The following is a 17,322-nucleotide window of genomic DNA, read 5'->3' as shown; positions in this document are numbered from 1 at the left end:
CACTGCACTCACTGCGCTACACTGCACTCACTGCGCTACACTGCACTCACCTCACTGCACTCCACCTCACTGCACTGCGCTCCACCTCACCACACAGTGAAGCTCCTGATGAAGGTGCTTCCTAGCACATCCTGACCAGAAAATGCTGATGTACAAAAATGTTAGAAGAGAAAACAAGTTCATTTCATGCATATGGCTTTGATGGCTGTGTACAGCAAAGATGTCTAGGTGCTATGACATGGCTAACATAAATACACTGTCTATTCCCACTTCTGCTAGGGACCCTCAGCCCTTCATGGATTCTGGGAATAAGGGACCTCCCTGCAGAGACAGAGCATCCTTGCTCATACTTACTGAGTCTCAGCAAAATGAAACACTTGTCAGTTATGAGAGTCCTTCTGAGCATTAGCTCAGTCAGTACTTCCCAGCCTGCAACGCCGCAGGAAGACCACGTGGATCCGTGCGGGAAAACCTATTAAGGTGGGCTGGCAGTGTGCCGCAGACGGTAAAAGCACTTGCTACGCAGGCCTGGGGATCTGAATGCCATCCCAAATCCCACGTGGAGGTGAACAAGAATCAGCTCCGTAAAGTTGTCTTCTAACCTCCACATGCATTCTATCATGTGCGAGCGCGCACACACACACATGTTCGCCCACACGAGGTGACGTCACATCATGTACACACATTGATTAAAAAAATTTAAATAAAGCCTGTGAGCTAGAATTTCCCAGACATAGAACAGAATGAAAAGGCCCCCATCTGCCACTTGTACTTCTATTACAGGCAGGAATCATGGAGGACAGAGTGGAAATTCCAGGGTGAGCAATGTGCTCCACTCCTCCAACAAACAGCTCTTCAAGACTGCAGGCCTGGCCCGGGAAAACGGCCTCAATCCGTGCAATCAATATGAAACAGGCTGACTTTGGCCTTGGTGGGTCTGACTACAAGTGATTACTTTGAGTGTTGTGACTGTAGGCATCATGTCGGTGATGCTTGGGGGGCCCATCTGGATGAAGGTCAGTGGGCACCCCTAGGAGGGGTTGGGGAGGATGGACTTTGAGATGCCATCTCACTCTAAATGGGACTGCAGATGTGCCCACAAGTATAACGTGGTGATAACACCTTCCTTGGTGGAACTTAGGTCTTTATTAAAAGCAGTGAATAAATCATGAACTCATTGGAGAAGATATTTGCCAATTAACAAGTAGCAGCTGTTTTTCTTTCTTTTTAAGGGTCTGGCTGATTAAAATTGCATGCTTCATTTAAACAAGAGCCCCATGTACTTTACCTGGGAAGAAAAAAAAAAAAAGGCTGAGCATCCTTTATCCAAACAAAATGCAGGCTTTTGTGATTCATTAAAACACTCTCAGACTGAATGCAATTATCAGCCCACGGAAGCATTTTTGCTTGCTCTGTATAATATGAGCATTTTCAATTCTCTGCTTACTATCTCTGCCTCCTTAAGAGCATCTACACTGAACATTAGGAGAGAATAAGGAACAGCAGTCACCCAGCAGAGCCAGAAACCTGCCTCCAACAAAGACAACACCAGTCCCTCCAAAGAGCATAGATAGCCCAATGAGGCTAGCAGAAAAACAGTCAAGTGCAGTGTTTGGAAGTGTTATAGTGTGTGTGTGTGTGTGAGAGAGAGAGAGAGAGAGAGAGAGAGAGAGAGAGAGAGAAATTATCTACAGAAACCATAAAACTATAATGACAAATTTCTGGACCAGATATCTACCGCTGCCTCTCTGCAGTCAGCTGGGCAAGGAGAAGCACACTTAGCCACATGCATGCTCCTTGTCAGCTGGTCTGCAGGATCCAGCTGGTCTCTACTTTCTTACAGGACTCTACGTGAACTCTGGCTAAAAAGTGAGGAGCCCCTCATTGGCTTGGATGTGTTATTCAGAGCATAGGTCACTTGGAGCCCACCGTAGCTGGTTGCAGTACCAACTGTGTGCACCTCTCCAGCTGGGTTCAGGTGGACTCATCTAGTTGCTGAGAAATGGATCTGTCCCCAAGACATGACAGTAAGCCAAAACAAAACAAAAACAAGCCAACAAACAAAAAAGAGTGTGCTGCTTTTCCTGCTTCTATTTCTGCTACTGAATCTTAATTAACAGTCCACCCACCCAGTCTCATATATGAGAGATGGCCAACCCACCACCCCTCCATCCATGAGCCTTCAATATAGGTGGGAGTAAAAGGGCAGGCGGATATGTAAAACAGAACGGAAGAGGTGCTGAGCCTGCCTCAAAATGGGAAGAGCTCATGTGTGTACAGGAAAAAAAACCCTGCACAAAAAAATCAGCCCTGAATCAACTCTATCCATGAGCATGAGCAGTGGGCAGAACAGGGGACTGGGTACTCCAGTGAGAGCAGAGCAGAGAGTGGTGACTGTGGGAGGTCAGAGGCCCCAGGAGGCAGTGCAGAGGCTGCCTGGGAGAGCATCCAGTTCAGTGTCTCAGCAGAGTTTCTTCAAAGGCAGGCTCTGTGTCTATATTTCCCCTGCATACTTCTCCCTGACCTTGCCCTGCTGGGCTACAAGTGCTTGCGCTTGAACTTCTCTCTCTTTCTCTTTCTCTCTCTCTCTCTCTCACCCCTCTCTCTGTGTCTCTCTCTCCCTCTCTGTCTCTCTGTTTCTCTCTCTGTCTCTGTCTCTGTCTCCCTTTCTCCTTCCCTCCCTCCCTCTCTCTTCCCATCTCTCCCCCACCTCCCTCTCCCCTGGGACTCCAAAACTGAATAACTTCCAAGCCTTCACCATCACCAGATTAAGGAATAGGCCCTCTTGCCTGACCTGCATAATTGACTATTGCATGTTTTCTATGAAATTACCCTGTTTCATGGCTGGCTAAACATCACTAAGGGCCATAGCTGAAGTTCCTTTCCCCCTCTCTGCTTTAACTAACTCTGATCTCAGTCTGTTTATCCAGAGCCAGGCCCACCTTGCCATCCTTGCAACCAAAGGAATGGTAGAGTAGCTCAAAATCTGAATCATCTTCAGTCATATGAAGGATACAGTGGCAGGCCACAGGCTATGAGGTGGTCAGAGGCAGTGTGGCTAGCCTCCCTGGCCACCTCTGTAGCACTACCTCCCTGTGGCCGGAGAAGCATTGATCATGATTTTCTTCAATCTCAGTACCAGAGAACCAGAAGTCTGTGACCAGACAGGAAACACACATGCACAAAGCCATGTACAGTAGACACATGTGGAGGAGGCAATGCTCTACCCATCCCTGTGGCCCACTTCCTAAGAAAGATAAGGCTCACCCTGTACCAAATGCCCATGGACAGGACAAGTGTGGTACCAAGCCAGCTCTCCCAATTTGGGAAAGCATAGCTGGCCTTTCTTATGGCGTGCCGCAAAGAGGCGCGGGCAGTAAACAACACTCTCACAGTGCTCACGCGTGGAGTCCTTTCTGCTTCCGGTGAGGCCTGGGAGAAAGCAGTCCATTTTTACCTCTGACCGGTTTGTGGTTTCCAAACTCAAGCACACTAAAACGTGAACACTGAGCATACGTGTACTCACTAGTTGTAGCCACCGAAATGACTGGGCTGTACTCGCATTCTCCAGAGGGGCTGATGACCTTCAGTCGAAATCTGTACAGTGTCCTTGGTTCTAGGCCTTCAATCACATGCTTTGTCGCATAACCCCTGGACAAAAGGAGACAAGCATGAATGCTTCTGATCACCTTGGCCATGTCCTGGTTTTATGTCATTTCCTGAGACTGATATTTTAAAACCTTTTAAAGATATGTGTGTGCCTGGTGTTATGTTTGAGTGTGAAATGTTTTTTTAGATATTCACACCCTTTCACTGACAACACAGGTGAGATTTTTCTTTTGTTTGGGGGAAGGGTTGTACAAAGAAAAACTTCTCATGTGTAAAGTTAATTTTCAGTTTTATGTAGTGTAGTTTTGCCTTGCCCACATGCCAAGTCGCCTAAACAGCATTTTCCAGTAATAGGTAATTAATTGCAGGTGGAAGCAACTTTTGAATGCTTCCACTAAATGAATCAGTATAGATTTGATCCTGCTTTATTGAATTCCTTGAGGAAAATGGACACTTCACAGATGACGCCCTCTGTACCTTTGTAGCATGTACTGTCTTTGTCCCACAAGGCCTAGCCAGGTGTTGTGTCGCAGTTTCTTTCCTAATTGAAACATTCCATCCAGAAAGGCTCATGAGTATCTGGAAGCAAACAACTCACAAGTCTTAGCAAGTTCCTGAAACTAATAAAATTCAGAAGACCAGAGGAGGGATTTTCCCACCAGTCTGGATACAAGAAAAAAGGCACTCTCCCACCACCTGAGCTGCCTAAGTAGAGACTTTCTGACCGATAGAGCTGCCTGAAAGTTTTCAGAGCTTCAGGATTGTAGCTTTCATCAGTCAGTACCTTTGGTACAGCTACCTTTGAGTCCTCCGTTGCCCTGTAACTAACCCCTCCCCCATACTCCCAGGGAAAATATAAACAACAATCCCATTGGTTCATCAAGTTGAACTTCGGTAAAATTATTTGCAATATGTCATTAGTTTACATTTGTTTATATTTCCCCCCCAAAAAAAATGTTTCACATAACACAGTGCTTGGTGCACAGCTGACATGCACATGTGTTCTTCATAGAAATAATCATGCTAACCCATAAAATTCATATTCAAATTACAAAGCTTCACATTTGAAAGATTGTTGAATGCATGTGAGTTTCAAATAGAGTATTCAAGTAGGTAGATAGGTCTAATGAACTGATAGCTACACTAATTCTACTACAAGCAAAATACTGCAGGGAACAGGACTTAAAAAGTTAAGCCAATGATGGGTTTGCCACTCAGAAGAAAATCTCAGTCTAGCTGAGAAGTCAGGCAACCCAGTACAAACCAACTCTAACATCTCGCATCATGGATACATGATGCTGGTAGGCAGTAGGAGCTAAAGATTTCTGCAGTAGAAATCTGACTAGAGGCTTGGCTCCAGGGGCAAGATGTCTGAGTTCAATAAACAGGAGCTTAGGAAATGAGAACCAGGAAACACCATGCAGTGGCTACCCTACTGCCCTTCCTGTGCCCTCAGGAGGGGACCATCTCAGAGGATGCTGGAACCAGGAGCTGCAGGGACATGCCTGCTTTCTGCTGTGAGGGAGGCTGAGGGGATTGCTCTGCCCTGGTGCACATTCTAAGACCAAAACCGACAGGCTTACATACAGTTCCTGATACGGCTCAATTCTCGGCTTCATTCTCCTACCAGAAGTCTTTTGGGGGCTTTGAGTAGATCTCAAGTATCCCTTTCAATTCTGTATCTAAGTTTTTCTTTCCTTGTGCTTCAAAGGCTTGACTTTTGATGAGAGTGCGTACTATTTCTAACTCTTTCTCTCCACTTCATTCCAGGTTTTGTTTTCTTCCCCTCAGTATACTTCCCCATAGTTCCATGCATGCAGGTTTACCATTGTTTTCTGTCATTTCTCTCTCATCCTCAGCAGAGCTTCTACAGAGGCAGAGGCCAAAGCCATACATTACTATTTACAAACTAACTTAAGGATGTTTGTGCTCAACCTAAATATTTGCATATACGTTCTGTGCCATGCAACTCGAACTTATCCCATGCCCATTTTTTGCAAGGTGTTGGGGTCAGGCAGACCCAGATGAGCTCAAGACTGAGCCGAATCATCCAATATCCTACAGACCCTATCTCTTGGAGTCAGCATCATGGCTGATAGAAGCTCACCTAAAAACATGGCTTCAGGAAAAGGTGGGACTTACCTGCTACCCACAAGGCCTCACTTATTCTTCCCCAGAGCCCGCTGGAAAATCATTCTCTTCTCCAAGGTATGGAAATAAAAGGGTGGCCACAGAACAGAGCCACCCCTGACCCTGAGGTGAGCAGTAGCCTCCATCCTTCCATCCCCTCCCCACCGAGGGCCTGACGCCTTCTAATTTCCTCCTGAGCTTATTTCCCTGCATGGAGAATGATGGGTGGAAGAAGAGAGGGATTGCATGGTGTCCTGCAAGGAAGGTCTCTCTGACTTCCACATGACAAGATGTGTCAGAATGAAATGAAAGGTCCAAAGGATACCAGCCCCAGGACAAAGGGTCTGTGTGCCTCAAGTAGAGTGAGCCTAGGATACGTCAGATCCAAGACATGCAAGGAAAGGTGCCCCAGTGAGACCCTTTCTCCTTCTTCCTCCAAAATTGAAATTTCAGGAGAAATTAGTAACTTGCACAACAAAGTTACTTCATACACCAAAATCCAACAGAATCAAGAAAATAATCTGTGAATTAGACCTCTCTGACATCCAGCCCTGTTCTCTGCTCTTTTCTGGCAAATTCAACCCTGTTACGGTGTCTTTTACTTGAGAAGCCACCTCTCTTCACTCAAAAGAGGATACATGTTCAGGAAGGCCATCAACACAAAAGCAGAGGCCAGGGTCTAATCCTGTGCCCTGGAATGGGGGGAGGTGGCAGAGGGGAGCTTGGTAATAATGAGGTTGGGTGATGAGAAGCCTGTAGTTTCTACACTGGTGTCATTGGGAGCTTGCCACCATGAAAAGTTCTAATTCCCTGCTGTAGAGGCCACATGATCAGATGGAGCAACTGGACAGTGGCAGGAAGTGATGGAGAGGAAAAAATTCTAGGCAGCGTCCGCGATGCTGACTTCTAGCCAACAGAAGCACTATGGTGCCTGCCAAAGTCTATGGAGCAGAAGCCAGTGCCGTCACATACAGGCAGGAAGACGGACACACAGACAGTTGGTTATACAGCAACATAAGATAATAAAGAAATGGTTCTGATGGCATAAAGAAAAATATTAAAAAAAAAAAAAGACATGTGTGAGGAATACAAATATAGTCACCACAATGTGAACTCTCTAAACCAAGCTGAATAAATGTCCTGAAATACTGCATGGGCTGAAAATTATAATCTAGAAAATAAAAACAGGTCAAACTGGGCCAGATTATTCTCAGGAGTAAACTGACTACATTGCTAAGTGAGCATCCTTACTACAGTTTAGATAGGGTTGGTCCCCTAAGGTAAGGGTGGTGTGGGGTGGGGTTATTCTGCACACACCTGCACACATTCAGTCTCCCTTGCTTGTCTGCATTCGCTTACACCTCCTAGGCAGTAGAGGTCCGGTGCACTGGCAGTTTTTAAGGTATTCTGTTTGGGTTTTTGAGATGAAGCCTTGTAATCCTGTCTAGGTTAGTCCCGGTCTCCTAGGCTCAAGTGACCCCTCTGTGTCAGTCTCCCAGGCACCTGAAACCACAGGCATGCTATACTAGCAAATGGTTTAAATCCACCATTAAAAATATCTTGTATGCAACCAGTCCACACACTGTTCTGCTATCTCCCACCTCAATTATTGCACAAGCTTCCTAATTAGTCCTCTCTGCTGCCTACCACCTCTCCTTCCCAGAGCCTCATCTCGGGCAGCCACAGCAGCCTCATAAACCACACAGATCCTGCCTCTTCTGGATGAACAACCTCCTTTGCCTCCCTCAACATCTTTCTAGTAAAAGCCAGTGTTCTCTGGATAAGTCACAGCCATACAGCTGCCTCTCACTACCTTGTCAACCTCACCAATACACCCCACCTCTCCCTTCTCTCCTCGCCTCTCTTCTCGTCCATGTTCCTCCATGTGCTTTTCCATTTGACACGGCTTTGGCCTGGAAAGTACCCTTCAGTATCTCATGCTTGCTTCAGGTCTTGTGTCAAGCCCTTCCCTCAGTGAAGAGTCCTTACTCCTGCCCCAGGCCCCCGACTTGTCCTAGGCTTTCTTCTTTGGGACTTACTAACCCTGACACAGTATGCATTTTTACTTACTTGTCTCGATTATCAGGTGTTTTTCTCAACATGGGGAATTTCTATCTGACTCCACATCTCTGGCTTTTAGAACAGTGTTCAGTAGGTCATGGGCACTCAGGAGTACTTGACGATGGAATGGATTAAAAAGCACAAGAGGATACCAATTGTCACAGTAAGGTGAAGCAACAGTAAGGCAGCAAGGGAGATGTTCCTTTGATTTCGATTATTACATTGGCAGGATGGAGGGATAGAGCAATGAGGACACTTAGTCCACAGGGAGAATAAGCAGCACACATAGAGAGGAAGCCAAGGCATATTCAAAAGAAAGCAAGTCCCTACATCGGAGAAAGTTTCTATTCATAAATAAGAGGTAATAAGGCAAGTGTGGGCAAGTTACACACACACGGGCACCATATATATCACACAGAGAGACCACACATACATGTATTTACACGTGCACATGCATGCACACACACGGTTTTAAAAGAAAACTACCTTCACAGTGGAACAGACACCATGATTAAACACCACCCTAGGGAGTCAGGCCCTAAGGTGTATGTCCTCCATCCTTCATACAAACAAGACCCTTTGAGGTGCTATGACAAATGAGAGAGTAAAAAGAAACTCAAGAAACAGGCAGCAAGGAGACTCATCTCACTGGCAAATGTCTGGACAGTCAGGGCCTGGGACACAAGGAAAACAGACAGAAAATGGAGTGCAATGCCCTGGCTTTGTGAAGGGGAGCAGAGGGAGAACCCACAAAACTCGGTAGCTGTACATCTGAGAACTGTAAGGGAAACCCAAGCCAAAGACCACCCCAGTGATGCAGACTACGATGTGACCAAGCTGACAGAAAAAAGTTACCTGGTTTGTTATCGCCATCCAGGCTGTCCCGCATCTCCCCACATCAGCACGTGGGCACAATGCCTCTGGAGGAAAGGGCAGACACCACAACCAAATTGCCAACACAGGGGGAAAGCACCCAAGCTCACCAGCCCAGTGTGCCTGTAGATAACCATTCTAGCAAGGAAGGCCTTTTCCAGCTTTAATGATAAAGGTAGAAGGAAGCCCCTGGAGGCAAATGAGGTGGGGACTGCTGCAGTCCAAGCCTGCCACCTAGTGTTCAGGCACATGCGAACTTTTTCCAAGGCCTAAAGCCTTTCACCAGACGACCCTTGGAGCCAGGGACTGCAGGAGATGCCACCAGCTCAGGAGGGCAGGACATCGTCCAAGACTTCTCTGGCCAGATGGTAGCGAGGTTTCCAAGGCCAAGGTGAATGGCGCAGACACTGCCTCAGGCTGGAGGCTGCAAATGTGGCTGCTGTCTCTCTAGGTGAAGCCTAAGCCCTTGGCCAAAAAAGGAAGGAAGGAAGGAAGGAAGGAAGGAAGGAAGGAGGGAGGGAGGGAGGGAGGGAGGGAGGGAGGGAGGAAGGAAGGAAGGAAGGAAGGAAGGAAGGAAGGAAGGAAGGAAGGAAGGAAGGAAGAAAGGAAGAGGAACATAGCCAGGACAGTACCCCATGCTCTGGCAGAGCACAAGTCAGACAAATAGAGGGCTCTGTCTTTCTCTTCCTCTATAAAAATATTTAAAATATAATTTAAGGCTGAGGTAGATGGTTCAGTGGGTTAGAAAGAGCATCAGGGGTGGCGCCGGGAGGACTCTCATTCTGAGGAGCAGCACAGCAGGATTGGCACAGTGACCAGCAATCAGAACTCACAGCCATAAAACACAAGTGATTGTGTTTCACAGGTGAGAGGATACCCCACGGTGGGGGATTCAATCAGCTTTAACTCACCCGGCTAAACCGCGGAAGAGATCCCGGTTCCGCCAGGCGCTTGGTCGCCAGCCCAGAGCTACACGCCAGCACGATCTGGTCATGGTCCCAGACTGAACTGTGGGCCCACAACACCATAGACTGGATTTCCCAGTTGAGAGATAACCCCACGGAGCAGGAAACTATTGGGACCGACCTCAGGTCACCCAGACATCCCCTGGAAAAGATTCGGGGTCCAAGGGTGCCCCAAGAGCCAGCCCGGACCCAGAGCCGGGACCCAGGCACCTGCACGGAGCCCTGCCTGTGCGCCTGATTCGCCGCCTCAGATAGAACTGTGGGCACCAGGGCACCAGGGCACCAGGGCACCAGACTGCGTGTCTCTGGCAGGAGGAAACCCCCAGCGGAGGGGGTCAGCAGCTCTAATGCTTAGGACACCCAGCACCAAAACACTTCCTGGACTCACGCAGACTCTAGTGCAGGCAGGAGCGCTGTGCTCTGCCGCCATTATTGAGTTCCCCTAGGGCACTGGGACACACAGCTGCATCCTCAGACCTACAAAAGCCAGAGAGCCATTACAGCAGCCCTCAGATACTGTGCCAAGGATCAACCAGTTATCCCTAGCTAGACTGTCAAAACTGTGGGAATCCCTGGTCCTTCAAGAGGGCTGCACCCACAGCGTCTGGACCAGAGCACTGCCTGCAGCCGCCATCCCAGACAGAGACACACAGCTTCTGGTCCAGAGTGAGGCACCCAGCCTCCAGACCAGAGCAGTGCCCCCAGGTGCCAACTCAACCTAGGTGCACATTCTCCAGGTCCAGAGTGGAGCAATAGCCTCTGGCCCAGAGACTTGCTGAGTGCACCTCCCACTTTCCCGGAAAGAATTGTGCGCCCCAGGATAACAGACTGAGTTTCCCTGTTGGAAGAAAACCCCACAGCTAGGGAATCAGCAGGTTCTTCAAGAGGACTGTACATAGAAATTTAGTGATCGGCAGCACACTAAATTTATAACAAGAAACCCAGCAATGGGGCAGCTGTCTTGAGAAATTCTATGGGTAAGAGGAGATCCCCCCCTGCCTAACATAGACCACAGCTACTACTCAGGGCTATAAACCTGAGGTGAGCAGTGGCAATTCCTGAGAAACACTGGCCATACAGTGACCATAACCAAAAAGCAGAGAAGGACTCCTTCAGGAAAAATCATCTTCCGGCCAAGGGGATATTCCCTACCTCAGGACTCCAGGAAGCATAGAAACTAACAGCCAACACCTAAATCAGCCCAATGGGTAGAGGTCAGCGTAAAAGCTCAACCAACAAAAGACAGAGCAATATGGCATCTCCAGAACCCAGCCGTCAGGGGCGAACAGCCCTGAACAATGCAGCATAATAGAAAATCAAGAAGATGACCTTACATCTATGTTGATGAAGAGGATAATAGAGGAATCAAATAAAATACGTAAAGAATTAGAGGAAGATAAAACCAAACAGATCATGGCTATCCGTAAAGAAATGGAGGAAGATAAAGACAAGCAGATTAGGGCCATCCATGAAGAAATACGGGAAGATGCAGCCAAACAGCTTGTGGCCTTCAGAGAAGAAATAATTAAATCACTGAAAGAAATAAAAGAGACAGATTGAAGGAACTAAAAGAAAAAGAGGAAAATACAAGCAGACAGGTGAAGGAAGTAAACAAAACAACTCAAGAACTGAAGATAGAACTAGAAAAATTAAAGAAAACACAAATGGAGGAAATAATGGAGAGGAAGAATTTAGGGAAGAAACAGGAACTACAGAGGTAAGCATAACCAACAGAATACAAGAAATGGAAGAAAGAATCTCAGGTGTAGAAGATACAATGGAAGAAATCGATGTATCTGTCAAAGAAAATGTTAAATCCAAAAAATTCCTGACACAGACCATCCAAGAAATCCAAGACAATATGAAAAGACAAAACCTAAGAATAATAGGAATAGAGGAAAAAGAAGACTTCTTTCTCCAAGGCCCAGAAAATATTTTCAACAAAATCATTGAAGAAAATTTCCCCAAGTTAAAGGAAAAGCCAATAAGGATACATGAGGCCTACAGAACACCCAACAAATTTGACCAGAAAAGAAAATCCTCCCGCCACATTATAATCAAAACAGTAAGTATACAGAACAAAGAAAAAATACTAAAAGCTGCAAGGGAAAAAGGCCAAGTAACATATAACGGCAAACCCATTAGAATCACACCTGACTTTTCAACAGAAACTATAAAAGCCAGAAGGGCCTGGACAGATATCATGCAGACCCTAAGAGAACACAGATGTCAGCCCAGGCTACTATACCCTGCAAAACTCTCAGTCCTCATAGACAGAGAAAACAAGATATTCAATGACAAAAACAAATTTCAACAATACCTACACACAAATCCAGCATTACAGAAGACACTGGAAGGGAAAATACAACCCAAGAAAATTAGCTTCTGTCAAGAAAACACAGGAAATAATTAACCTTACTATACACTAAAACAAAAAGCAACCAAGCACACAAACTTATGAACACAGCCAACATCAAAATCAAAGGATCTAACAGCCACTGGTCATTAATCTCTCTCAACATCAATGGACTCAACTCTCCAGTAAAAAGACACAGATTAACAGAATGGATACATAAACAAAACCCAGCAATCTGTTGCATACAAGAAACACACCTAAGACACAAAGATAGACATTACCTGAGGGTAAAAGGTTGGAAGACAACTTTCCAAGCAAATGGACCCAAGAAACAAGCAGGAGTAGCCATTCTAATATCTGATAAAATAGACTTTCAACCAAAATTAATAAAAAGAGATGGGGAAGGACACTTCATACTCATCAAGGGAAAATTCCACAAAGAAGACATCACAATCCTGAACATCTATGCCCCAAATACAAGAGCACCCACACTTGTAAAAGAAACATTGATAAAATTTAAACCACATATAGATCCCCACACATTAATAGTGGGAGACTTCAACACCCCACTCTCAACAAAGGACAGGTCAACAAAACAGAAATTAAACAAAGAAACAATATCTCTGACAGAGGTCATGAATCAAATGGACCTCACAGACATTTACAGAACTTTACACCCAAACACAAAAGAATTTACCTTCTTCTCAGCACCTCATGGAACCTTCTCCAAAATAGACCATATAGTTGGTCACAAAGCAAGCCTCAACAGATACAAGAAGATGGAAATAATCCCTTGTATCTTGTCTGATCACCATGGAATAAAGCTGGACTTAAACAACAACAGAAATAGCAAAAGCCTACACACACATGGAAACTGAACAACTTGTTACTAAATGACAGCTGGGTCAGGGAAGAAAGAAATTAAAGCCTTTCTAGAATTCAATGAAAATGAAGACACAACATACCCAAACTTGTGGGACACAATGAAAGCAGTGCTAAGAGGAAAGTTCATAGCACTAAGTGCCTTCAAGAAGAAATTCGAGACAGCTCATTCAAGCAACTTAATGGCCCACTTAAAAACCCTAGAAAAAGAAGAAGCAGACACACCAAAAAGGAGTAGAAGGCTGGAAATAATCAAACTCAGGGCTGAAATCAATCAATTAGAAACAAATAAAACAATTCAAAGAATCAATGAAACCAAGAGCTGGTTCTTTGAGAAAATCAACAAAATCGACAAACCCTTAACCAAGCTAACTAAAAGGCAGAGAGACACCACCCAAATCAACAAAATCAGAAATGAAAGGGGGGACATAACTACAGACACTGAGGAAATCCAAACAATCATTAGGACTTACTTCAAAAGTCTATATGCCACAAAATTTGAAAATCTAAATGAAATGAACAATTTTCTTGATAGATTTGACTTACCAAAGCTGAATCAGGACCAGGTAAATCAATTAAATAGTCCTATATCCCCCAAAGAAATAGAAGCAGTCATCGAAAGTCTCCCATCCAAAAAAAGCCCAGGACCAGATGGCTTCAGCGCAGAATTCTACCAGACCTTCAAAGAAGAGCTAACTCCAATTCTCTTCAAACTATTCCACAAAATAGAAACAGAAGGAATATTACCAAACTCATTCTATGAAGCCACAGTCATCTTGGTACCTAAACCTCACAAAGACTCAACAAAGAAAGAGAATTTCAGGCCAATCTCCCTTATGAACATTGATGCAAAAATACTTAACAAAATACTTGCAAACCGAATACAAGAACACATCAAAGATATTATCCACTATGACCAAGTAGGCTTCATCCCAGGTATGCAGGGGTGGTTCAATATATGGAAATCCATCAATGTGATCCACCATATTAAAAAACTGAAAGAAAAAAAAACACATGATAATCTCCCTAGATGCTGAAAAAGCATTTGACAAAATCCAACATCCATTCATGTTTAAAGTACTGGAGAGATCAGGGATACGAGGCATATATCTAGACATAGTAAAGGCAATATACAGCAAGCCTATAGCCAACATCAAACTGAACGGAGAGAAACTTAAAGCAATCCCACTGAAGTCAGGGACAAGACAAGGCTACCCACTCTCTCCATATCTCTTCAATATAGTGCTGGAAGTCCTTGCTAGAGCAATAAGACAGTTGAAGGAGATCAAGGGGATACAGATGGGAAAGGAAGAAGTCAAATTATCACTATTTGCAGATGATAAGATAGTATACATGAGTGACCCCCAAAACTCTACCAGGGAACTCCTACAGCTGATAAACACCTTCAGCAAAGTGGCCGGATACAAAATTAACTCAAAAAAATCAGTAGCACTCCTGTATACAAAAGACAAAAGGGCTGAGAAAGAAATTAGAGAAACAACACCCTTCACAATAGCCACAAATGACATAAAGTACATTGGTGTAACCCTAACCAAACAAGTCAAAGACTTGTATGAAAAAAATTTCAAGTCTCTGAAGAAAGAATTAGAGGAAGATATGAGAAGATGGAAAGATCTCCCATGCTCATGGCTTGGCAGGATTAACATAGTAAAAATGGCCATCTTACCAAAAGCAATCTACAGATTTAATGCAATTCCCATCAAATTGCCAACACAATTCTTTACAGACCTGGAAAGAAAAATTCTCAACTTCGTATGGAATAACAAGAAACCAAGAATTGCTAAAACAATCCTCTACAACAAAAGATCTTCTGGAGGTATCTCCATCCCTGATCTCAAGCTGTACTATAGAGCAACAGTTATAAAAACTGCACGGTACTGGCATAGAAACAGAATGGTGGATCAATGGAACAGAACAGAAGACCCAGAAATAAACCCACACACTTATGGACACCTGATCTTTGACAAAGATGCCAAAACCATACAATGGAAAAAAGATAGCATCTTCAACAAATGGTGCTGGTCCAACTGGATATCTACATGTAGAAAATGAAAATAGATCCATACTTATCACCCTGCACAAAACTGAAGTCCAAGTGGATCAAAGACCTCAACATAAAACCAGACACATTAAATCGGCTAGAAAAAAAAGTGGGGGATACCCTAGGACTCATTGGTACAGGAGAAAACTTCCTGAACAGAACACCAACAACACAGGCTCTAAGAGCAACAATCAATAAATGGGACCTCATGAAATTGAAAAGCTTCTGTAAAGCAAAGGACACCGTCATCAAAACAAAGCGACTGCCTACAGATTGGGAAAGAATCATCACCAACCCTTTATCTGACAGAGGACTCATATCCAATATATATAAAGAACTAAACAAGCTGAAAAACAATAAACCAAGTAATCCACTTAAAAAATGGGGAACAGAGCTAAAGAGAGAATTCTCTGTAGAGGAATATCGAATGGCAGAGAAGCACTTAAAGAAATGCTCAACCTCATTAGCCATTAGGGAAATGCAAATCAAAACAACCCTGAGATTTCATCTTACACCCATCAGAATGGCCAAGATGAAAAACTCAAGGGACAACACATGCTGGAGAGGTTGTGGAGAAAGGGGAACCCTTCTCCACTGCTGGTGGGAATGTAAACTTGTACAACCACTCTGGAAATCAATCTGGCACCTTCTCAGACAACTAGAAATAGCGCTTCCTCAAGATCCAGCCATACCACTCCTAGGCATATACCCAAAAGAGGCTCAAGTACACAAAAAGGACATTTGCTCAACCATGTTTGTAGCAGCTTTATTTGTAATAGCCAGAAGCTGGAAACAACCCAGATGTCCATCAATGGAGGAATGGATGCAGAAACTGTGGTACATCTATACAATGGAGTATTACTCAGCAATGAAAAATAAGGAAATCATGAAATTTGCAGGTAAATGGTGGGACCTGGAAAGGATCATCCTGAGTGAGTTGTCCCAGAAGCAAAAAGACACGCATGGTATATACTCACTCATATAAACATACAACATAGAATAAACCCACTAAAATCTGTACATCTAAACAAACTAAGCAAAAGAGAAGACCCTAACTAAAATGTTCAATCCCCATCCTGAAAGGCAAAGAAGATGGACATCAGAAGAAAAAGAAAATAGGAAACAACCTCGGAACCTGCTACAGAGGGCCTCTGAAAGCCAGAAGAAAACAGGAAACAACCTTGGAACCTGCCACAGAGGGCCTCTGAAAGCCTCTGCAGTATAGACTGTCAAAGCAGATGCTGAGCCTGATGGACAACTGATGGGCAGAGTGAATGGAATTTTATGTAAGAAGTGGGAAATAGTAAGAGCTGTAGGGGATGGGAACTCCACAAGCAGAGCAACAGAACAAGATAATTTGAATACAGGGAACTTCCCAGAAAATCATACTCCAACCAAGGACTATTTGTGGAGATAACCCAGAACCCCTGCATAGGTGTAGCCCATGGCAGTTCAGTGTCCAAGTGGGTTACATAGTAATGGGAAGAGGGACTGCCTCTGACATAATCTGATTGGCCTGCTCTTTGATCACCTCCCCCTGAGGGGGAGCAGCCTTACCAGGCCACGGTAGAGGACAATGCAGCCACTTTTGATGAGAACTGATAGACTAAGATCAGAAAGAAGAGGAGAACCTCCCCTATCAGTGGACTTGGGGAGTGGCATGCATGCAGAAAGGGGAGGGAGGGCAGGATCGGGAGGGGAGGAGGGAGGGGCTTATGGGGGGATACAAAATGAATAAAGTGTAATTAATAAAAAATTTAAAAAAAAAAAAGAGCACTGGCCCCTCTTCCAAAGGTTCTGAGTTTGATTCCCAGCAACCACATGGGATCTGGTGCCCTCTTCTGATGAGTAGGTGTATATACAAGGCAGAACTGTATACATAATAAATAAATCTTAAAAAAAATAAAATACAATACAATTTAAAATAAAAAGAAAGAAAGAAAGAGCATCAGGACCTGAGTTCAGATCCCTAGCACCTACATTAAAAAGTTGGCTGTAAGGCCGGCGCTGGGGTGGGAAGAGAAAGGATGATCGTTAGCCAGCCAGCCAGCCTACCAAGCAGCCATTGGGAAAGGACAACCCAAGTTCAATGAAAGAACTTGCTTCGGTAGAATAGGGCAGAGAACTAAACATGTTCTTCTGGCCTCCATGGGTATGTAGACTTACACATACATGCATATGGATTCATCCATTCATACATACATACATACATACATACTACATTACATTTTATATTATGTTTGTATGCTTTTGAGAAGAAAATCGCCTTCATATCGAGCATGTGTCATGATTAAAGAACATCTTGGAGATTTAATGGCTGTTTCTTTGTTTTGTCAACTTGACACAAGCTAAAGTCATTTAGGAAGAGGAGACCTCAGTTGAGA

General features: G+C 44.5%; 1 protein-coding gene across 1 annotated transcript in view; it reads right to left on the bottom strand.

The window, feature by feature from the left end:
• Fank1 (fibronectin type III and ankyrin repeat domains 1) overlaps positions 1-17,322 on the bottom strand; it is a 102,631-nt gene that overhangs the window by 15,311 nt on the left and 69,998 nt on the right. The window contains exon 3 of the mRNA XM_055608934.1: positions 3,527-3,651. Within this exon, the coding sequence (XP_055464909.1) occupies positions 3,527-3,651 (125 nt within the window). The remainder of the gene's footprint in view (positions 1-3,526; positions 3,652-17,322) is intronic.

The sequence above is a fragment of the Psammomys obesus genome, unplaced genomic scaffold (assembly GCF_907164565.1).
Source record: "Psammomys obesus unplaced genomic scaffold, mPsaObe1.curated_primary_1811, whole genome shotgun sequence".
Lineage (NCBI taxonomy): Eukaryota > Metazoa > Chordata > Mammalia > Rodentia > Muridae > Psammomys > Psammomys obesus.
The sequence above is the reverse complement of the archived record's forward strand: the minus strand, read 5'-3'. Positions and strand labels throughout refer to the sequence as shown.